The sequence below is a fragment of the Salvia splendens genome, chromosome 1 (assembly GCF_004379255.2).
Source record: "Salvia splendens isolate huo1 chromosome 1, SspV2, whole genome shotgun sequence".
In the NCBI taxonomy this organism is placed as follows: domain Eukaryota; kingdom Viridiplantae; phylum Streptophyta; class Magnoliopsida; order Lamiales; family Lamiaceae; genus Salvia; species Salvia splendens.
This window is the reverse complement of record NC_056032.1, coordinates 325,504-349,877: the sequence shown is the minus strand read 5'-3', so window position 1 is coordinate 349,877 and position 24,374 is coordinate 325,504. Positions and strand designations below refer to the sequence as shown.

General features: G+C 35.3%; 3 protein-coding genes and 1 long non-coding RNA gene across 4 annotated transcripts; 3 read left to right on the top strand and 1 right to left on the bottom strand.

Moving 5' to 3' along the window:
- The first annotated feature begins 963 nt into the window (after nt 1-963).
- On the top strand, nt 964-11,610 carry LOC121805864 (protease Do-like 2, chloroplastic). Its single transcript, XM_042205891.1, has 21 exons — nt 964-1,208; nt 1,599-1,757; nt 2,488-2,538; nt 3,605-3,678; nt 3,845-3,908; nt 4,669-4,713; nt 5,463-5,570; nt 6,291-6,368; nt 6,804-6,870; nt 7,035-7,093; nt 7,364-7,463; nt 7,821-7,900; nt 8,666-8,722; nt 9,487-9,590; nt 10,092-10,179; nt 10,281-10,366; nt 10,467-10,491; nt 10,597-10,668; nt 10,825-10,875; nt 10,962-11,022; nt 11,096-11,610. Exons 1-21 carry the CDS (start codon nt 1,029-1,031, stop codon nt 11,332-11,334), a joined length of 1,848 nt encoding a protein of 615 aa, XP_042061825.1. The 5' UTR covers nt 964-1,028; the 3' UTR covers nt 11,335-11,610.
- A 1,145-nt stretch (nt 11,611-12,755) lies between these two features.
- Nucleotides 12,756-13,309, top strand: LOC121757240 (classical arabinogalactan protein 26-like). Its single transcript, XM_042152756.1, has 2 exons — nt 12,756-13,148; nt 13,286-13,309. The coding sequence occupies exons 1-2, from the start codon at nt 12,756-12,758 to the stop codon at nt 13,307-13,309; spliced, it is 417 nt and encodes a 138-aa protein (XP_042008690.1).
- Nucleotides 13,310-13,477: 168 nt separating this feature from the next.
- On the bottom strand, nt 13,478-15,323 carry LOC121805873 (protein NETWORKED 3C-like). The gene is made up of 2 exons (XM_042205904.1): nt 14,524-15,323; nt 13,478-14,325 (listed from the first exon to the last, which is right to left on the bottom strand). The coding sequence occupies exons 1-2, from the start codon at nt 14,633-14,635 to the stop codon at nt 13,628-13,630; spliced, it is 810 nt and encodes a 269-aa protein (XP_042061838.1). The 5' UTR covers nt 14,636-15,323; the 3' UTR covers nt 13,478-13,627.
- Nucleotides 15,324-16,515: 1,192 nt separating this feature from the next.
- LOC121805879 lies at nt 16,516-18,058 on the top strand. Its single transcript, XR_006051547.1, has 2 exons — nt 16,516-16,916; nt 17,562-18,058. It is a non-coding gene; the product is annotated as an uncharacterized LOC121805879 (long non-coding RNA).
- The last annotated feature ends 6,316 nt before the right edge of the window (nt 18,059-24,374 follow it).

The following is a 24,374-nucleotide window of genomic DNA, read 5'->3' as shown; positions in this document are numbered from 1 at the left end:
AATCCAGTTTTGGGTGTGTTAGTATGGGTTTACTTTTTACGTCCATTTAATGCACAAGCATTTTTATGCTAGAATGATTAGTTACATATGAATTCAATCAGTGAAGAATCGAAATGTTTTCATTTCTTGTTGCATTATCTACGTATTTAGTTTGGGCCGAAGCCCAACTGATTTTGGCAACTTTATTGCTACGAAGCTCATGAAAACCTCGTCACTTTGGATTGGAGAGATGGCCGTATTTTAATAACCGTTTATTACTATATCTCTAATTTTTAGTTCATTTCATTTCATTTCATTTTGTTATACTATCCACCACTACTACTACTAGTATTAAGTAAAGTAAATATAGGAGATAATTGCTTTGCGAGGATAGCCGATGCACGTATTTCACGACCAATGTCTTATTCTCGTTGAGCACATGAAGTGATTGTTGCACGATTTGTTGAAGATTATTTTGTCGCAGAGCTCTGATGGGGTAGCCAAGTGTTTCAGCGTCGTTTTTCCATGCATCGACTGTTTGTTGAGTACATCGCTAATACATTGACTAAACGTGATGAGTATTTCTTGCAGCACTCCCGACAGGTCAACATGTATGCACAATCGGATAATCAGGCATACTTGATTGCCCGATTTGTAACACGTAACGGATCTAACTTTTAAAAAAAAATTCACTGTACATTACAGATGTGAGTTCCACTATCAATTAACATTAGTTCAACTAGTATTTATGTATAGTCATATTCATTAGTTTTGTGTAAAAACTCGTATCATCCGTGAGGAATCAGATTACTTTCCCTTACAGAATCCTGGAAACAAACATGACCTATATGTGTTTCTTGAGGAAGAAATGAAGTAGTACTTTGTGTATAATATAGTACTCACTTCGTGCCAAGTTAGTTGAGTCATTTTTTTCCTCACATTTTTATGTGTAAAAAGCTTCCCTATTAAAAAACAGCTCGCAAAAATTAGAATAGATAGTCTTTTAAAGATAAGGTCCTTGGCGCCTCCCTGCTTGCCGGACTTTTTAAATGGCAGTCGCCGCCGCAAACTGTTGTTTCTTCGCCGCCGCATTCACCGGCCGTTCCACCACCCACCGCCTATTCTACACTTTGCGTACACCTAACTACCTATATAGTGCCTCCTACAATCAGAATCCAGTTCCAGTTAAAGGAAAACCTAAGAAATCACCCGCCAATTACCCCATTGAGGTATAAGCTACACACCAAAACCTTAATTCTATTCAATGCTTCTGTATTAAGTTTGATGTATTTGCTTTTCTCAACTGAGGATTTATCGTTTTTTGTTATTGGAGTATTTTTTTATTCCAGACTCCAGTAATTGTATAATTTGCCGAGTTATATCCTCCTATCTCTCTTTGTCATTTGTATTTTAGGTTTTCGGTGATTAGAAGTTAATATGCATCTTCACACTATGCGATGGAGGCTATTCATAGTTTTTGTTTTTTCCCCTGGAAAATGGCTATTCATAATTGTTTTACGTAATAATGTTGAATATATTGTATAGCCTTTCTTTGGAGCAAGAGATTATCTTTGAATGAAACCATTAGCTCATGTATTTGATCTTCATTTATCACACAGAAGTTGTCACGGAGATCAAAAGATGAGAAAACCTTTTCAAACTCTGACGGTAGTAGTGGTAGAACTAAAAATGAACGATCCCAATCGACAATGTCTAAAAGAGTTGGTGTAGAGAAGAAAGGAAGCCAGGGATTTCTAGCTGACTTGGACGAGCAAAAGGTACTTTGAGCATCCTCGATAAAATCTGCTTATTCATTTTTTTTATTTAAGTCATCGCAGTGCTCAAGTTTCTCTTGATTGGGATGGAGTTTTCGAGATGAATAGAGTCTGCGCCATTTGTGTGAAATTCTATTTGGAGGATAAAGAGTCTGTTCATGTTGTTATGTTTTTACATAAATGATAAGTAGATAGGAGGTGGGAGCTAAAGTGAATAATGCTATTTTAAATGTTAGTAGAATTCTTAAACTTTACTATAACATGGGACATAATCCCCTATGGGTGACAATCTTTTTTTCAGAATATTCAGTATATGGAGAACCTCTCTTAATGATCTTAAATTACATCAATATCATGAATAACAATATCTTACAATAAAATGAACATGTCGGTATACCTTGAATGGTATGACACAGGTATCTTACCCATTGATGGTCTTGAGATGATATAAATACTTAGTTGGTCATCTCATCTCTCCATAGCATAACCATATAACATTTAGTTATTTTTCAATTCATGGCTATAGCAAAAATGTCGTCTGTGTCATTCATATTTTGGCCTGCATGCTTTAGATTAAAAGGCTATAACCGTGTTATGATTTAATGCAAAACATATTGTTATATGTAAAGCTATTTACTCCTCCAGGGTTATGCACTTAGTTTCTGGTTATCTCTACTCTGTAGCTAACTTCCACTGATTTTTCTCCCCAATGCTCACCACATTTATTTCACAGGTGGATACAAGTGATATTCAGGATGCTTCTTTCCTTAATGCTGTCGTGAAGGTGAATAACTGGAATTTTAGATAATATGGTTAGCTAAATTTGAAATTATTTTTGTGTGGTTGCTTTGATTTTGGTGTGTTATTATTGTTCATCCAATCTTTTATGATACTTTAGGTGGGAAAATGAACTTTATTTAATTTTCTGAATTGCCATGTACTATATTCGTTGAATATAGTATCAAATGACAATTTGGCTTTCCATGAGGAAATAGTTATCTATTATGCTCATATTCTTATTTCCATCCTAATGTTTTTAGCCAAGTTATCATGGCGTAGTGCGTTATGCTACTTTGCCGACATATTATCAAGAATATACACCACCTTTTGCTCTGTATCACGACACTTAATTTTGCTGACAGGACAAGATACTATATTTTACTTATAATCTTGTAAAGTTTTACAGAGAGACTCATGAACAATGACCAGTTACTAAATCCAAATGAATTTAGTAATTTTTCCTCTAATAAACAGGTTTAAGTGCTCGTACATCCATGGAGGGCTAATAATGATGGTATTAGCAACATAGACATTGCAGATGAGGTTAATCACCATTTATGTGATGCCTGAAAAGTTTATTGTTTTTAAAGTACTTAATTATTTGGTGATAATTATGCTTATTTGCTCATATAGGTCTGTGGAAATTATATATCTGTAAAGTGATTGGTGCTCACTTTTTTTTTGTTTCTTTCTAATCTCCGACAGTTATACATTAGCACACTACATAACCCTTTTTCTCATTGAAAACTGTACACATGGGGCCACTCACCCCCTTAAAAAGCCTTATAAAAAGGGATGATTACCCTAACTTATATAGAAGAGATAGGATCATTACCATGTTGATGTAAAGAAAAATTGGTCTCAACAAAAATGATTGATTTTGCATTTGTTGATCAATGTTAGTTTCATGTTCTTCCTTGGTACTAATTTTGATATATTCTCAAACGAGCTCACTATAGAAGTATAGAACTTCTGCTGAAACTTTTTTAGTTTTTTTCAGATGTACATGTTCTAAAATTTAAAATAATTTTGATTTTTTTTGCTAATTCTTTGTTTCTTTCCCTTCATAGGTTTACTGCACTCACACTGAACCAGACTATTCCCTTCCTTGGCAGAAACAAAAACAGTACACGAGTACAGGAAGGCATGACCGAGCTACCATTTATATGTCAACTTTTAAGAATATGTTATTTTGACTGAATCTAGATGAAAATATTTCTGGGTGATATTCTTTGCGATTCTTTCCGAATAAAAATGAAAGAAGAGTGAAGAAAATAGTTTCACCTCATGAATATTGTTTTCCTATGTAGTGCTTTCATGATTGGGGATGGGAAGCTGTTGACAAATGCGCACTGTGTCGAGTATAATACACAGGTACTCTCTGAATATTTAATGCCTTCCCATTTATTGTTTATATACAAGTTGCTCAATATAACCAAACTTGTTGTACTAAGTGCATATATATTGGCCCTCTTTTTTATTTGCTCTAGTTCAATATTCAAAATCATGTTGACACAATCAGCTTAGGGTCTTTTTAACTCAAACTACTTCATGTATGGACCCTAGTCTATTTCACAAATTGTGTTGCAATGTTGCATGTGTTTGGACATGATCTTTTTAAGAAGTTTAATACTCCATTTGTCCCTGAAAAGTATGAACTATTTCCTTGTTAGTCCGTCCCTGAAAAGTATGAACTTTCTAATTTTGGAATAGTTAAACTACACAATACCCATATGCATCATTTTATTTACAACTTATACCATTACACTACACTACTAATGATGTGGAGCCTACTCTCCACTAACACTACTAACACTACCCTTTATCTCTCTCTTACTTTACCAATTATACATTAAAACCCGTGCCGAACCAAATGTTCACACTTTTCAGGGACGGAAGGAGCAATACCTTTAGGTTATAAAAGGATTGTTCTTTATGTTCATTATTACTGATATCTAGTTACTGCTAACTTACATATTTCCAGTACTATTTGAAAATTCTTTAGTCCCTAGTTAATTGGTTTAAACTTGAGAATTGAAAATCAAGCATTTATTCTGTCCAAGCTGTATTATGTCTTCACTTGCGCTATAGGTTTTTGCTTCAGTTATATGTTTAATTTTTATCTTAATTTCAGGTCAAAGTAAAAAGAAGAGGGGACGATACAAAGTATATTGCCAAGGTAACCTTCTTTGGAATTGAATCACCCAGTCTCGATTGTATTGCTTTTTTACTCTTTCAAGTTGCATTGTTCTCTGTAATACATCTGAATAATACTTGACGGTTGTCAGACGGGTATATATTAATCACCCACCTAGCAGTAAATGCATAAGTAACGAATTGTTAGATTTTGATATGCTATGTGATATTTTGGCACTATTGTTTGATGCAACAATAATCCCATCTCAATATGTTGATAATAATGAAGGTGTTTTGTGCTCTCTCTTCTGATTGTAAAGCTTTAAGTTGATAACAGAAACGGTTAGGGCCACTAGTAGGTACCAAAAACTCATTAAGAAATAGAAAGGTTACAAAGAGGATAAGGAAAAATGACAAAAATAAGGGAAAGAAAGATGGAAATGGAGGACTTACATATCGTTTCTTGAGCAATAGAAAAATGATCCTCTTTATATCTTGGGATATTATACCTGTAACTGCTTTATCCAGTGACTGCATCATGTTCTTTTTCTCTCACAACTTTTGCATCCTGTATTTCTTGTGTGGTAAAGGTGTAAAGCTGAATTTACTAATAGTAAATGCTAATATGTTTCAATATTTTTTTAGAATCCTTGATTTTCCATGGCCGATGCCATTCTTTTTTGTGTTTCTTGCATAATTTACTCTGTTTTTTTGGGTCTGGGGAAGAGAACTAAGAAGTTCATGTTTGATCTTTGATTATGTCGCTTACACCGTCCTCTGTCATGATTTCAGGTTCTAACGCGAGGTGTAGAATGTGATTTAGCTCTTCTTTTTGTTGAAAGCAAGGAATTCTGGGAAGGCACTGAGCCATTGCAATTCGGACGCTTACCCAATTTACAGGTTTGCTTTCTATGCTTTCTGGCAAGGAAACTTAAATGTTCTACTGTTTTCTTCTAGGTATGCAGGGATCGGTTTGATTGAATATCCACTCTCTTGCATAGTGCTCTTTTACTTTTTCTGATTCCACCTGTTTACAGCACGGAATCTATAGCATAACTTATCAAATAGAAGAAATTTACTATTTCCATATGTTTTCTGATTGGAGTGTTTCATCATTATTGTTTCACTAGAGTAGAGTAATATAAATTGATTCACGAAGAAAGACTAAAAATTGGCATTGTGCTGGTTAGCATATCATCTCATCTCGTCTAATACACTGATGTTCCATAATTTTTCTTATTTTTCTGATGCATCTCTAAGTACTTTCCTTTCCACTTTTAAAGAATACATGAATGCCCTGCTTTTGTGAAGGGATGAAAAGGGAGAATAATACTTAGTGTTTGCTGCTGTGATTTTATCCAGTTCTTATAAGGATATGTGCTACTTTGTGATGTGAAAGGAGTTGGTCTGCTGTGGGCGGCCTAGTGTCCTTGTTCTGATATAAAATAAATTCCTTCATAATTAATTTTTTGAAACTATCCATGTCCATTTTGTGTCTGTCAAAAGCTGATATCAAAAACCTAACTTACTGCCTGGTCGTTGAGCTGTAGATTACATTTGTTTCATTAAATGTCCTATTTTAATATAAATTGATCTCACCATCATAAGCGAAATTTGCAGGATTCCGTGACTGTTGTGGGCTATCCTCTTGGAGGAGAAACCATATCAGTGTCCAAGGGTGTGGTATCGAGAATTGAGGTTAGTTCACTCTTACACTCTCATATTTGAAACTAATTCACATGAAATTCATTGACTTAATATTTTATGGCGTTGGCCAATATTTTGACGGTAACTTCAAGATTTGCTGGCTACATTCTGCCGCTGTTTGATGCTCTAACTATCTCACTCCTATACATGGGGTTATATGCCACTACTCAAGTCATTTAGTGAAATCACTTGTATAGTGAAGCTCCTACTTGTTACATCGATCTGTTTACAAGAGTATTTTGTTTTTATTTTGGAACTCCACTTGGTCAACTGCACAAACACATTTTCTGACTCCACAATCTTAATGGGAACATTAGGAAGGGACAAAGAGAATAATCAGCCATAACAAAATCGATAATTGTGATTCTCGTATTTATCTCATGCACATGCAGTTAAGACCACTAGCTGCTTGTCATGTACTTTCAGGTAACCTCATACGCCCATGGATCTTCTGACTTGCTAGGAATTCAAATTGATGCTGCAATAAATCCTGGTTAGTTTATCCCGTGTGACTATGCGTAATTTCCTTTTTGGTGGACCTATTTGCTTTGAAGCCAGATATTCTGTATATCAATTTACTCTTACACAAGCATTAACTTCCATTCTTATGTTATTTTCCTCTATTTTGTGCCTTTACTTATGCTAAGAAGTTTTTAGGTAACAGTGGTGGTCCTGCATTCAATGACCTAGGAGAATGCATTGGTGTGGCCTTTCAGGTGTGTCATTACAAAATGTTTTGGTAGCCTTCTGCTCCTCTAAGTTATGCAGTTTTCTTTATAGGACTGTTGTCTGCTGTACAATGTGAAAAATAGTTTGCCTACAGAACTTCTGGCTCTTTAATGGTCCTGGTTTAAACACCCAATGGCTTCTTGGCAATGATCAGGAAAAGATTTCGTTAAATATACTGGGGATCTTTCCCTTACATACAGTTCTTAATCAATGTCAGTTCTTTTCATTTAAATATACTCAGAAGGCCTCTCCTTTAGGTATACAGATCCGATGAGGTGGAGAATATTGGCTATGTCATTCCAACGACAGTTGTCTCTCATTTTCTTGAAGACTATGAGAGGAATGGGAAATACACGGGTGAGCTCTACTTTCTTGCTGACTGATAATTTTGCCAATACCATTCAAAATTTCAAATTCTGGAAAATAGTCTGGAGGAGATGACTAGTTTTACTTTTTGGGTGAATACCCAAGCTTTAGTTCCTCTCACCCTAGCTCTTATTTATACAATTCCACAAGAATGTGCCACGCAAAGTAAATGCTAAAACACTATAAATGTAAGCATGCGTTTTATTGCAAACTCGTCTGGGTTTTACTTCAGTCATCAAATTATAGATATTACTCGAGAATCACTTTATATGCTTGTCTCTTTAGTCTTTTGAATGTTATTCTTGTAAAGGTATTCTTAACTCTTGTAATCTTGCCACATGTTCTCAGGTTTTCCTTGTCTCGGTGTGTTATTGCAAAAATTGGAGAATCCAGCTTTGCGTGCGTGCTTAAATGTGCCATCTAATGAGGTATTTCTCTTTTATGAACTGGACAAGGATCATTGGAATAGTTTGTCTAGAACCTTGTTTTGTTCTTTCTAGTTTGCATATTACTCTCTAATGTGGAATATTCTTGTTGCTTAACTTCATTTCATGTTATTATACCAAGAGTTAGGTATTTCTTCCGTATCTCATACCTGTATGATCCATATGGGTTATCATCAAGGAAGGTGATGATGGATTGAGATCGTTGGTAGTTAGAGTAGTTTGACTATACTTAATTAATACCAAGAGCAACCTTATGGTTGAGAGTTTCTTTGGCATACAATTGTATACAGATGCTTTCTGGTGTATAATCTAGAGAAGGTAGTAGTTGTGTGCCTTATTCACAAAAAATGACTCTCTGAAGTATAATCTAAGCAGCAAGTTCTGTTCTTCTTGTTGGAAGAACTCTCCTTAATTTTCCAGAAGACAAATCTTTTTACTTGCCTCCTTATCCTCTTCATTCTTTGGTATTGTTTTGTCTTTAAATTCCTCTCTTTTATCAAGTGATAATTGTTACTTATTACCATGGGCTCTGGCCGAAACAATACTGGGAGTATATACTAGATTTAAGGTCATCTTTGGGAATTCTTTTGTAAGTGAAACTTAATTAGATCCTTAATTTAAGGCCTGGTGGAGTGCTTTTGCTTTGCCTCCAACGGCAATCAATTACAAATAGCTAGATTGGTTTTGTTTCATGCTATTGTTGTAAAGTATAAGCTTCTCCTGATAATTCTCAACATGTCACTTCAGGGAGTGCTTGTACGGAAAGTTGAACCAACTTCCCATGCCAGTCATGTGTTAAAGGAGGTACATCTACCTCCCAGATTTCTGTTGTCATGTTTTTGATTGCTCTTGCTAGTTATTTGGCATTCTGTATTTCTTTTCATATATCGTCCTTCAACATGATTTTTTTAAATTCCTTTCAAATCAAACAGTAACTTTACCAATTCTAAGCAGTTTTTTTCCACTTTCTTCTATTTTTAATCATTCTCAGTTTTGTTGTTTATTCTGCTATTTCTGCAAAAATAGTCAACACATCCTTTCACTCAAAATTGAACTTGCTTCTTTGTATTTGTTTCAGTTTTCAAATTCGCAAATATATCTCGAAACACTATGTTAAGAAACTAAGTTTCTTGGTGCCTTAAAGGGATTGGATACTTGAATTTCCATTTGGGGAAAACATCTGGACAAATTCTTAAATTTCTTGGATGATGGTTGGACTGTTTACCCCTCGTCTTACTGCAGAATATTTGCAAAGTTCTACTACCTCCGTCCACAAAAAATAGACTAGTTTACCATTTCGGTCCATCCACCAAAATTATACCAATTTCTAAATATGGAAAGCTTTAAACATTAAAATACTATCCACTAACACTATATCTATTTTTGGTGGACGGAGGTAGTATTATTTAGAATCAGGCCTATTGCTGAAAGTGAAGGGGGTAAAAGATTCATTCTCGACATATATATTTCCTGCTTATTCCTCAGTAGACAGCTGTGAACAATGATAAATTTGAGTTGCTTTCAAATCAATTAATAATTATCAATTGATTTTTTTGTTGTATTCCAAGGGGGATGTCATTGTGAGCTTCAACAATGTTCGTGTTGGATGTGAAGGAACTGTACCGTTTCGACCATCTGAGCGCATTGCATTTCGCTATCTTATCAGTCAAATGTAAAATTTATTTTCTGTAAATTCAGACTACAAACTGCATACATCTACTTTTATTGCACATCCAGTGTTATTTTAATTTGATATCAGTAGAGAGAGACTATCAGTTCATTTCGTAAGATGCAACTTCCTGTTTCAGATGAGTGCTGTTTCTCAACGCCCATATGATTTTGAAGTGCGTTCACTGTCTGGTAGTCTTCTGCATATAATTGAGATTAGAACTATAATTCCAAGCTCTACTTTGAACTTACAACTTCTTTTTTTGAACTCCCAACTGTTCTTTTGAACTCCCAACTTTTGTTCCAAGTTCCAACTGCTTTTTTGTAGTGCGATCATCTGAAGAAGCTCATGCTTCATTCGATCTCAACTAATATCTCTCATGAATCACAATTTCATTCTAGAAAACTCACTCCTCAAATCTAATGAATGATCAACACAGTACTTTCTGTTTTATACTATTATTGAGCTAATACTGTTGCCCCTGATACTAATGCTCAATTTCAGGTTTACCGGTGATGTAGCAGAACTTGGCATTATTAGGGGAGGACAATCAATGCAAGTCCAAGTGACCTTGGATACCCGAGTGCACTTGGTAACTGAAATGCTCTCCAATGGGTTGAACTTTTCAATTCTTGTAAAATGACTTGAAATTCATTCAGTATAACTTGTCTTTCTATTATCATTAACCTGAAGGTTCCATATCACATTGAGGGAGATCAACCTTCATACTTGATAATTGCTGGTTTGGTGTTCACGCCTCTTTCAGAACCCCTGATAGCGTATGTTTATCGGAGTTGTTGCAATTATTCAATTGACTTCTTATTAGGTGTTACACTGCTAATCTCATTCATCCTTAGCTAATTTATTTTGTTCTGACAGGGAAGAATGTGAAGATAGCATCGGGGTAATTTCCTTTTTCTTTTTTTGGTATTGTTTCCTTGCTAAAAAGTAAACTTAACTAGTAGTATTTCTCAAGTTAGCTTGCTGAGCCGCTGCTTTGTTTTGCCAGTTGAAATTGTTGACAAAGGCCCGGTACTCCATGCCAAGGTTCAGAGGAGAACAGATTGTGATCCTATCACAGGTAGAAGCACACTTCTCACCCAAAAATTTCTCTCTTGTATACTTATTAGTTGTTCTCTTATTAAAAAAATGTTGCGACTAAAGCTATGCATCATACAAGTGTACCCAACAAAAGAAATGTGCTTTCTATAATACACTTTTCTATAACTATGTACAGGTTCTGGCAAACGATGAAAACATTGGATATGAAGATATGAGCAATGAACAGGTAAGTTAATTGTCAGATGTATCAGGGAATTATTAAGCATTTTCTGCCATTTGCGGGTTTAAACTTATGTAGAGAAACTATGACAGGTTTTGAAGTTAAACGGAACATGGATAAAAAATATTCACCACCTGACTCATCTAGTTGATTGTATGTGTTCCTAATCCTCATTTGCTTTAACATTATTCCACGGCATCCCCTAACAATTGGAGAATTTGATCAGCTTGCAAGGACAAATATCTGGTGTTCGAGTTTGAAGACAACTTTTTGGTTGTCTTGGAGAGGGAATCAGTTTTAGCTGCTTCGAAGAGCATACTAAAAGGCTACGGAATTCCATCAGAAAGATCTGACGATCTATTAGCTCCATACGTAGATCCAGTGGGACAGAACGATGAACGCAAGGTTGGTGATTCAGCCGTTTCAGATTCAGAGATCGGTAACAATGACCTGCATTGGGCGTAAGCATTTTTCTTACCTATTTTTCGTGTTATGTTACCATATCACTGTTAAATTTTCATAAGTTGCTCACATATCACAAGAAAATTTTGTGCAACGGCTTTAGTTTAGTTGTTTAGTGAGTGCGTGTAGTCTGATCTAATGGGGCTGTAGGTATAGATTTAGTTAGACAAGACATTTTTTACACATGATAATCAGCACATTAATTATTCATCGATCATATATTTTTATATACATGTTACCAACTATTGTGATTGGAATAAAAATATAATAATTCAAATACTGCTCATGATAAAGAAGCTTCAATCAATTAACAAACCTTAATCTTCTTACTTTTGCTCGTATCCAATGTACCAACATCTTTGAGAGAAAAGGCCCCTCTTTAGGCATTGAATTTCATAGTTAAATCTCCGTATAGAATTTCCCTTCAAATTTTAGGCAGCTATTACAATCTTTTTTGGATGTTTACTATAATCAAATTTCTTGGGCCAACTATCCTATTGAGGTGCCTACAAATTAACAAGTGGTCTCAATGAAATCATAGTCACAAGATGTGGAATCAGTCTACTAAAAATCAGTTTTGTGGTCTTTATTTTGTGTTCCAAATTGATTAAAAAATTATGATTACTAGCCAAGAGTAAAATGTGGGCTAAGGGCTCATTACAAAAGAGTACTATTGGGCCGCTCCAAAATAGACCAGAAAATCAAGCAGTTTTGGGTTGAATTTTCCTTTTTCGTAATATATTTAAACGCTCGTTTACCAATAAATGGCAATTAAGTATTGACAAAAATGATAATAAAAGGAGAAACCCAGATACACCCAACAATTTCATTGTTTTTTCATCTTCTTCCTAAAAACAAAACACAACATTTTAATCACTAGTAAACAAAACAGACCACAATACTTAATTTTACTATTTTTTGTCCTTTCCATAATCTTTAAAAACTGCAATCTTATTGAAAAAAGTGTCATCTTTTATCCCTTTCAAAAAAACCATATATTTTGAACCCCATCTCCCTTTTCCCTCCATGCAAAACCCACCTCCAAAAAGTGGGTCACATGATTCCAAAAATTGAAAGAACTCAATTGTCCTTTCACACTAATATGCTCTCAACATACACAAGATTGTTAGCAGCAGAAAACAGCCATTTAGGAACAGGACAACACTGGCCAATTCACTCTACCATGTGTTTTCATTTATCAAATCTTGTCCGTTTCCTTCTCATGTGTGTAGCTGTTTCCTCAGATGGACCACCCAATCACCTCCTGCCACCTGTCATTCACACCCCCCACTCCCACCCACCCCTCATCATCATGATATGATTCAAGGCTCCAACAATCATTCACCCATTCATTCATCCTTCTGCATTTATTTCACTGCCACTTTCTTGCACATTGATAGATTTGCTTCTCTTTTCTATCATTAATGGCTGCTTCTTACTACACAACTCAAATTCTTGCTAGTTTAATCACTACCTTTATGACATTTTCATGTACACTTGTCTTATGTAAGAATGTGCCTGCCTCCATCATTTCTGCTGCACCTGCATTGCTGCCTGACCCCATTTCTCCAACATCATCATCATCTCCGCCTGCGTTATCACCAGATATTTATCCGGTTTTCCCTTCACCGGGTGGCCCCGAGCTTGCTCCAAGTGACTCCTCAGTTCCCTTAATTCCCTCCAGCCCCAGTCCTCCAAATCCTGATGCATTTGCAGCTGAGGGCCCCGGGGCTGCATTTTCGCCTTTGGGGATGCTGCCGGATTCTTCCTCACACCGGCCACACGTGGGAGGTGCTCTTGTGCTTGGTGGTGGTGCTGTATGCTTCCTTTTGGGTAAATCCAGCTTTAATTTATGTTTTGTGATGAGCTTCTTATTTCTTAGTCTTTTTTCTAAGTATTGAAATATGTTTTTCCTCTTAAGTTTTAATGACACTGGTTCTGATGTTTTTTGTAGTGTTGTAGAGAATTTAGGGGTTGATTCTTATGACTTTCTGAATAATGTTCTGTTCTTAGCTTTGTAAAGAATTTAGGGATTAATATATTTGTGTTGTAGAGAATTTAGGGATTAATATATTTGTTCTGTTCTTAGCTTTCTAAAAGATAATCCAGGCTTTGAATTCAAATTTAATCACTTACAAAAATCAAATTTACTACTACAAGAATACAAATGATATTGAGTTCTAGAAGTGAATGACAATAGTACAATTACAATATAATACAATACACACAAAAGAATAAAGAATACAGTTTAAAGTGAAGCCCTCAAACAAATTGTAGTTCAAACAAATTCCAACATTTAGAGAGCAATAACTGGTGGTTTCCCAAATCCATTAAACAATCTCCCAAAGAAATTCTCCTTCATTTTGGTGTATTCAATCTTGCTTTCCTTCTTGGGAGTTTTGTTGCTCAGACACTCTCTCAACATCACATTCTCTTCTCTAAGCAACTCCATGGCTCGACTTAGCTGCCTTATGACCTCGCGTTTCTCCTCATCCTTCGCCTTGAGCTCCTCCCTCTGCCTCTCGTTCTCCTCCACGAGCCTCGCCACTTCTTCCCTGAGCCTCACGAGTTCCCCATCACGGCCATCACTTGACACGTCTGATCCAACCACCACCTCCTCCTCCTCAGGATCATCGACCTCAGACTCATCTGACTCATCATCTGGCCCACAGGCCTCGGAGTAGCTGTCATAGGCTCCTTCACACAAGCTCGGAGACTTCTCCAGGTGATACTTGGTGAAAGGCAGTGGAGACAATGATGATGATGATGATGATGATAGTGATAGTGATGACCATGGTGAGGATGGGAGGCGGCCCCCGCTCTCCGTCTTGAGTAGATCATATCGCTCTGCTAGAGAGCGATGAGTCCGGTAGAAGTCTTCCACCATGCTGATGAGCTCGGGCCTCTTCCTGTAGTACATCTCAGCGCGCTGCGCGAATGAATCCGCGTCTTCCTCGATCACCTGCAGCATTCTTCTTGTCTTCTCATCTAGCTCTGCACACAACCATCAACAAATGTGAATCACAAAAAGCTAAGAAGATTCCATTGGAAAGATATTTGTATGCATAGCACCAACGGTCAAATGCTGAGATCTAAAGTAAAGTGGGAATAAAGTGAATACTACATTTCAAAGTCAAACTAGACCTTTTTATGCAAAAAGGAAACGAAATAATCAGACAAAATAAAGGTGACCTGAAAGTGTTGTCTGAAGCCACGGCGATCGATTCGGACTGCCCTTGCTGTGGCTGTCAAACCACCACCAGTGTGATGAATCCTTCTTCTTTGCCTCCTTCGTCATCATCATCTTCTTCTTAGAAATATGCAGAATGCTTAAATGTATAGAGATTAGAGAGTGGAAGAAAATATCAAATTTACGTAAACAAGCCAGCTTGAATTTGCGCAGTTACAGTTGATATAATTCTGACTAGCCTTGGATTGGGGATATACAAATTATTATGTTTAATTTATCCTAACCTATGTTTTTCAGAAAATCATTCAAAAAAAAAAAAAAACTAAGCTTCTCTTTGTTAGTAAGTAGTACTACTAAGAAACACTGATTTGAAGTTTGGCGATTTCTAAAGTTGGATTTAGATTTTGTCCAATTCTAATTCGAAATCTATTCCAGCAAAGTTAAGTAGATGAAAACAAGAAAAGACTGATGAATTGACGCATATATGCATCAGCAAGAGAGAGCAAACAAAACAAAACAACCAGTTTTGTGTATCAAGAAAAATTCATAGAGAGTAAGTAAGCAGAGGTGGTGGTGGTGGTGGTGGTGGAGCTGACCTTGAGGCGCCTCTTTCTCAAAGTAAAAGCAGTGAGAGTGATGAAGATGCTGCTGCAATTTAAACATTGTCTTACTCTAATTTAATTTATTTTATTCTTTTCTTTTCTTTTCTTTTCTTTTCTTTTCTTTTCTTCCCTTCCAGCGTGTGATAAATTCAAATTCGTGGTGCTATTGACGTTTATGCCCCCAGAGAAGTGGGTTATTTACTAAAACGTCACTGCAGTCCGACTAATTTTGAAAGTTGTGCTACAGTTTTATTTTTACTATAAACTCAATTCACTCCATTTATTTTCCATTTTATTCGGCGCTAAAGTGGAGTGGGACATATGTATAAAATTAATAATCTAACGGTCGAATTGCTTCTTTTGGAATATAATAAGTTATTAGTCAGACAAGTTTTCTGATTTAATAATTTAGTATTTCATTCATTATATATTTTTTAGTTTATTCCACTTGAATACTCTTCTTTCTATATTTAAAAATAAATTCATCTCTTCTTTCTCTATATTAAAATATTCAATTATCTTTTTCTCTCAATTTACTTCACCAATCAACGACGATTACAGTCACTTTGAATCCAAAATAAATCTAAGCTTGATTCTATATTTTTTTACGTAAAAATAGCAGTTAGATTGGGAGCTAAATAACCGACGAGATGAGTCATTATTTCTTCACTAGAATATGTTAAAGTAGACATGACTGAGTTCAGGAATCGCCGGTTTCGGTAAATCTCAAACTGGAACTGAACCTTGATCATAGTTAAGGTTCCGATTCGAAAATCACTGGTTTTGGTTCCAAACCGCCGGTTTTTCATGGTATGAACCGCCGGATTTCCAGTGGTTTTTCATGGTTCCAATTCGGTTTCACAGTTTTTCGGCGGTTTTTCACGGTCCAATCGAAACCGCTCGGAAACAGCGGTTCTGGTATGATTTCAGTTCTAGATTTTTTGAACCTGAACCGGTCCACGATTCAAATTGTCACGGTTCCAATTCCATTTTAATTTTGTGGTTCTAGTTCGGAACCGTTAACCGCCGGTTAACTAAACCTTGGGCATCTCTATGTTAAAGTGAAAATGAATCAATTGTTTGGGAAAGTTGAGGACACATTTTATAAAACCTCAAAATTTGGCATATACTTATCACTTGTTTCTTTTCGATCCGTCCACTATTACTTGTCACACTTAATTTTTATGTACTACTCTATAATTTTGGTTATTGATCCAATATTCCGTAATTTTATACCACTTACATTTTATTATAAAACTAGCGTTAATGACGCACTACCTAATTTATTTTCGTACTATTGTCATATTGTTAATTAATCAATTAAATGTGAAACAATTTTTCATTATAAAAAACTAATATTTTATTAACTTTTTCACTCATATTATTTTAATTTTTTAAAATCCAAGTTGGATCAATTTATTATATGACGGACGGAGGGAGTGTGCCAAATCTTTTGTTGCTTACATATAAAAACGTTTTTAACTTGTCAAACAACGAGACTATTGGCGACGGTTGAATGAAATCTAATACTCAAACTAACTTTCAGTAGACAATCTACACCACTAACTGCTCATATACAAGTCCATTTATATAGTACAAATACAAACAAGAATCATATAAATTCGTTACCTTTATTTTCCCTACTATTTAAACAAAATTCCCCAACTTTTAAAGCTAACAAATTCGTATCACACAATATTTTGTGTTCTCGCAGAGCATCCATATCTATAATCTTCAACTTCTGAATTAGACCAATGTTGTTGTTGGATGTTATTACGGTTTGCTAGTTTTTGGTTAGATTGCTTGCTTTTCCCAGTATTAGAGTATATGATTTTGTTAAATAAGTGTAAATTTGTTAGCTCACTATCTATAAAGCTTGCTCTTTTCGAGTTTTTTGGGAGCTCTGTGTGATAATCCATGCTTATTATATGAGAGGTATAGCTGATTTATTTGTATTGATTGGAATTGTTGAAGAAAGATTAGATTTTTTGGATAGTGTGATGAGGTGAAGGTGTGATCAAGCGGTTGAGGACTTTCCATTGAGTGCTGGTGATCCTTTTAGACAGAGCTGCTATATACTGCCTATTTTCTTGATTTAGCATACCAAATGATTCATTGGAAGATTGTTGGATTATGGAATAAAGATAGAAGAATCTGACCTGCTATTTCTGAATCACATGTAGTAGTCCTTTAATTTTGATCAAGCTGTTGTCATGCTGTCCTTTTGTTGTGATTGATGCAGCCTGTGGTGTAAGAAGCTCTTGGATTCAATGTTTCATAAAGAGGAAATATGGCATGCAAAACCTATCACCTTTGCCTCAATCACAACTGTTTTGATATGTTTTTGTTAGTATAGAAGATATATAGCCTCAGATATATGTATGTTATGGTTTATCTTTCACCTGTTCTAAAATACTAATAGCTTCCTCTTTCAACAGCTTCTAATGATGAGGGGAAATTCAAAGATGTAGACGTCCAACGTATATATTATAGTATCCCTAAAGGGTGATGATGTTTTAAAGGGCAGCAGCAACTACGTTGGACCCATTTTTCAGGCCGAAATCAACACTTATGGATAGCTTAGATCCAGTGACGGGGTTTACAGATGCGGAAGAAGCTCTCGTCTTGAGAAACAAGGCTCCCCGATGGCACGAGCAACTATAGAGCTGGTGTCTCAACTTCAGCTGGTGGGTGGTGATGGTGAGGATGTAATCCTCCAATTTGGGAAAGGATACCTTCATCATGGATTATCAGTATCCCTTGTCTGCTTTCCAGGCATTTGCCCTTTGTCTCAGCAGCTTCGATGCGTGCGAAGAGCTTATCTCATATTGTATCTCACTATTAAAGAACCAAATACAACTAGTGTAATTAGTTTCAAATGGCAATATTCACAAGGTTCATTCACATTACATCTTTTCAATTTCAAATCTTTAAACTCTCCATTTATAACTATTTAAAAGCCATTTAATATATAAAAGGGCCCAAAGATATAGGGAGAGGAATAGGTTTACAACATGGTTGAAAATTTGAAATTTGTATCTCATTAAACTATACCATACCTTCTTTCTCTGTCATTACCACAACAAATATAGATGGTTTTCATTTCATCGTTGAAAGCTATATTTCATTAAAGCAGTAGTTTCTTTAGCTCATTACCACAACAAATATTGTTACTTTTACAAAATTGTTTTGAGTATATAATATCCATTGGCAGACCAAATATATGGCTATAAATTGCAGGCACCAACTAGGCTGTCCAAAGAGTGTTTCATTTAAAAAATTTGTCTAATCAATAACTTTATTTTCCTTTGTTGTTGTGACGGTTGGACAAGTCATTGTATTTCATCCTCTTTTTTTATCCTTTATTCTATGTACAACAAAGGTAATACTCCCACATTTATTGTGTGTATAATGTAGTATATTAATCTTTTGGACCGATCATCCACTTTAGTGAGTGGTCCATTTCACGTTTGAAGTGGACAATAAATTCTCAAATGACGCTCAATTATTTTATTTAAAATTAATATATTTTGTGAATTTTTATTTTCATATATATCCATAAAAGTAAAGCAAAAAATAGAGAGTTGAGGAATTGAAATTAAGTGACTAGCTATCGTAGCGTTCATGATAGTGAAATTTATGGAGTTATTTGATTGACAAGCTTACACAATTTGACCAAGATGTAATAATCACATGCTTGATCATCATCATTGTATAATAGGATTAATTATTGTTTAGACATCTTTTTCAAAAAATTGATAGCTGCAATCTATCATGCGATGAATTTCGGTGTGTGCAAAGATATAGTAGTAGTAGTACTAATTAATATATTGTCATGATTTGAAAAAGTAGTTTGGATAAGTATCATATGTAAATTTGAGTTTGGCAGTCGTCACGCGTTTAAGATTTAGGTTTACGTCTATCATAACTTTACAAAGTGTGAATAATGTGATTGATGTATTTAAACTTTATTCCATTTTATCCGCTAATTTTATTAATGTGCCGTTATTATTGGACTTATTAATGAGCTTGAGTGTGTTCGAAACTTAGGAGCAAAATAAATAAATAAATATCCTCCATCCCAATAAATATGAAAATTTGGTTTTCGGGGCGAGATTTTATGCAGTTTTATTTTGTTAGTTAATGAAGAAAAAGTAAAATAAGAAAGAAGGAAACTTTTCATTTTTAATAAAACAACCCTAAAAGAAAAACGTTTTATTTTTAATGGGACAAATTTTATGCTAATATAAGTATCTCAAAATCAAGCAATATAAAAGTGTTCACATGTCATTAATATAAGGTTCGGTGCAAATATATTCAATAAGATTAAAGGTTTTTGTTGTTCTTTCAAAATGATTAAACCCTAAATTTTTTTTAATAATATCGTAAAAAGTACTACTATTAGATAGGTAGAAAAGCACCTAGTTAAAATTAATTCATGCGTAATTTATGAAAAAATCATATGTAGACAAACATAAACCGCCAATAACTCTAACATTAGGAAAATCCCAAACGAATTAAGCACCGAAAATAATTGGTTAATTTTGACAATTCTGTTGCTTTTGACGATTTTTGATAAGATAACTACTTTTGACATAAATTGTGCATGACTGTGGGAATTGATTCCAATCCACTTAATCTTATCAAATCAAATCATGCTAACTCATTTTTTTTCTCTTCGTTTTGATATTAATATATAGTATATGTATAAATTGCAATATTTTTTCAATAATTTTTAGAGTTCATATCAAACTTGAAAATATCGGTAAAGGTTTTTTAAATTAAATTGATTTTGTCATCATAGAGAAATATTTTCCGTGTGTATTTCTTGTATATGTGCTTAACCTGACTTATTATGTTTAATTTACCTTATTTCTTCTATGTGTGGGATTATGACAAATTAAAATGGAATAGGGATAAGTAAAATTGATTAATTAAAAATAATTTCTTGACGGAGTATTGAAAATAGTAGGATGTAGGCTGAGCTTTTGAGTTTTTTAATACTACTAGCATAACAAAACAATTGAAAAAAGTAGGCTAGTTAAATATTAAATGGATGAAATAAACATATAATAACTATATTTTGTTTAAGTTGAGCAATATCTACATCCACCCTTTTGAAAAGACAAAAAAAAGAATAGTTGTTCATGTTCCAATATATATAGATCATAATTGATTATAAAACCTCAATAATAATCAAATATTTATCAATCAATTTCTTTTTCTACTACTATAGCGAACAAACTAATTCTCTTTTCTATGTGCAAATTAGTCAATATTGATGAAGAAAGTAAGTTTAGTAGTATTCGAATTCGTTACAATTTGATTATCCAAAAAGTTTTGAAATGACAGTTTTTTTAAGGCTGGCAGAAGGAAATACCTTACTAAATTGGCCCCCCCAATTTATTTCTTCAGACCAACTATTTAGTCTACTTTTTTATCTTTCTCCTCCCAATTTCCTCACACGTCACTCTTTATTTTAATTTTCTTTCTTATTTTACTTTTTCTTTTCCTTTTACTAAATTACTAAGTCGTTACATCACCCGTGATTTAATTGTAATTGCAAATAAGCATATTAATAATTATCCTTCCATGATTTTAGAGGAACATTTAAAAACTTTAAAAATAAGGACTAATAAAAATAATATTTGAGCAAAATATATGTTATTAATAAATTGTAATTGAGCTAATGTATATCCACATAATAATGTCCTGCAAAAAGGAGAAGGAAATTTTAATTCCACATGATTAGTGGGCCACAATATTAGCTCTATTTATTATGTTTATTAATTGGTTCGCTCATTGTACGAGACCCACTCATATCTCTTTATTGACATATTTATGATTTATTTATTCTCTTGAAATAAAATTTAATTTTTACGTAGCTATTAGATAATGTCGTTTGGTAGGTCCAACAATTTCTATGGTATCTGCTAGTGCTATTGGTGGCAGCTACACAGAGATCGATCTATAAATTTAATTTCGAAAAGTGGTGTTAAGGGTTACATTTTTAACTGAGGGAAGTAACATAAGTAATTAATTTTGAATTATTTGTCACCGGCCTTAGCATATGTGTCGCATTATGTTAAGATGACGCTTGCAAAATTTTCATATGACGATCAATTTCTTCGCATCATGATTTCAGCCTGGAGGTAACGGCGTCTAATAGATCGATCAGTTGTTCATAACGCTCCATTCCGGTGTAGTGCGGTGTCTGCCTGTAGGTTTGCTGCTTTGGCCTATCGAGGCGAGAAGGCACAAAGATGTGGTGGCTTAGACTGGTCATAGGTCCGGACTCCCCTCGATCGTCTCTGTCCTGGAAGGTCCCATGGTGCCTATCTCGGCTGCCCCAATCGCTGGTGGTGGGACTGATATGGCGGGTCCCAGCAAGTTCGGAGAGCGGCAATGAATATGAAAGAAGATGGAGGTGGAAAATAGGGAATACGCAATTCTGTTCGGTGGATTTTTGTAAGTGGGAATTTTTTTTATGATGAGTGAGTGTTCTGGTTATTGATGAAAGAATATGGAGGATTAGGTGTGGCAGTGATGGTGGTATTGCGGCTGAATTTTTTTTTCTTTTTGGTATTGGCGATTGATTTGGGGATATGGATGAACGAAAATGGAGGATGAGCAAGGGATGAAAGCACCAGTTGTTAAGAACCTAAATTCCTAACGAACCGATAAAACGGAAAATAACACGATAAAGAGAATCCGACGCCCGTGAGAGTCGGCGGGGATAAGAATCTGGGCTGTTGTGCGTGGGTTCCAACCCGTCGGGCAACGGCTACAGATCAAATCTACGTTTCCGGCTGTGAGCGGAGAGATTCCGCCATGCAGCAAGTGGCGTAGGGAATTAGGGATTCAAAGTATCACACATGGAATTTGACCAAAATAATATATTGATCGATTGAATGAATAAAAAGAAAACAACCTACCCTATTTATAATACTATAAAACTAGCTTATGGAACAAGAAAACAATATATGAGAAAGATATAGTGAATCAAAAGATAATTAAATACTAAGATATAGGGATCGTATCACATTATGCATTTTGATGTTCGAAATTGATAGAAACGTTTTGGCAAAACTCTCAACTTCGTAGTTTCAAATTTTAATATTTAGAGTTTTTGAGGGATCAATACTACCTTAGAATATAGTCAGGATCAAAATAAATATTTGCATCCTCCTTTATATATATCAACTAAAAGCCAACATAGTTATAATTCAATAAAAAACAAAATGTTTGACAATAATTGCCAAACATGAAATCCATTTTAAATGGTAGAAAAAGGTGAGAAATATAATGATGATTCATGGAATATTGCGTATGCCAAACAGTGGACATACATAAATGGAGGATTGGAGGGTGTATATACATACAACAAATGCACTTTTTGTTGCAAAACCACTGATATAATTGACTCTTCAAATCCTAACCTACCCTAAAAATTGATTGGTACATGGATAAATACAAATAGATTATACCTACTTCAAATCCACTAATAGGAAATACACATAAATTTTAAAGGAGATTGAGCTTTGAACCCGAAATCTTTTGGCAATCAGCATTAACCATGCTATTATTATACTCCCTCCGTCCCGGGCTACTCGCTCATTTCCTTTTCGGCTCGGAGATTAAGGAATGAGTGTATAGGAAAGTCAAAAATGACGGCTGTAGGTGAAATTTTTTACTAAAAATGAAAAGAATGCAAGTAACTTGGGACGCCCAAAAAGGAAATAAGTGCGAGTAGTGTGGGACGGAGGGAGTACAAACTAACACATTGCCGGAAATTCTAAAAATCATAAAATTTTGTCAAATTCGGATTAATCTGGCAAATTTAAAAATTATGTGAAAAAATTGAAAATTGGATTTATTTTTAAAAAGTGTATTCACCTATGCAATATTGATAATGTTTTCCAACCAAACAATACTCCTATTATTTTGTTTATAAATAGACGATACCATTTAAATTGCCTATAGCAACAATATAAGTTTTGAGATGCATATGATTACAATGTCTCATCTCTATTAATTTTTCATTTCATGGTTCACAAAAATCTATGATCCATCTAAATATATCAAAGCCGAGAAACACTCTCCTATTATTTACTAGTACTCCACTACTCCCCATAACATTACATGTCACATTTTTCGATAAAAAAATAAAAATGTAATTCATTGCCACACGCTGATCACACCGTCAAGTATGGGGGCAAAACATGATATAATAAAATAATTGAAGATTACAAAAAATATGCTAAAAATAATGGCCTCCATTTAAGAATGATAGCTTAAAAACCCTAGAATTCATTTCCCAAAAATGTTATTAGGGCATTAGCAATGGGGCGCCCTAAGGCGCGCCACGTCAGCAATTTTATCCTCCTACCTCCCCACCTGCAGTGGGGCGCCCTAAGGCGTGCCACGTCATCATTTTTTTAATATTTACAAAATCCATACGAATTTTAAAAAAATAATACATTAAAATACGAATTTCAAAAACTGAATTTCATTTAATAAAAATTAATACATTACAATGCGAATTAAAAAAAACGCAAACTCAGCGACGGCGGTTACGAGCCCACACTTCTTCAATCATGTCGCTCATGAGCTGCGCATGCTCCTGTTGGTTGCGCATTGAGGCCTGTCTAGATAGAACCTCTTCGAAGCCTAACGGTAACCCTCTATCTGGTGTGTCGGTCGATGTGCCGGAAGAGCTAGATGCACGGTCGTCTTCATTCCAGTCGGTGATGCTTCCGCCTTCACTCTCGACTATCATGTTGTGCATGATTATGCACGCATATATGACATCGGCGATGACTTCCTTGTACCAGAAACGAGCCGGCCCTTTCACAATTGCCCACTGTGATTGGAGCACCCCAAATACCCGCTCGACATCCTTCCGCGCCGCCTCCTGCTTTTGCGCAAATAAAACCCTCTTCTCACCAATTGGGCAGCTGACCGTCTTTAGGAAAACTGGCCACCGTGGGTAGATGTCATCGGCCAAGTAGAAAATAAAAAACCGCGTGCCATCGTCCGCGTCGATCGTCTGCGACCTCCACAATGGGGCGGACGATGGCGCAGCCGATGACCATCGTCATCGCTATCCTCCGCGACCGAAGTATAGGGCGCGACTATCGTCTGCGCCCTATGGCACGCACCCGCAATGGGTGCGGACGATGGATGGCGCGGACGATGCGCGCCATCGGGCGTGCCATCGTCCTCCCATTGCGGATGCTCTTAATAAATAT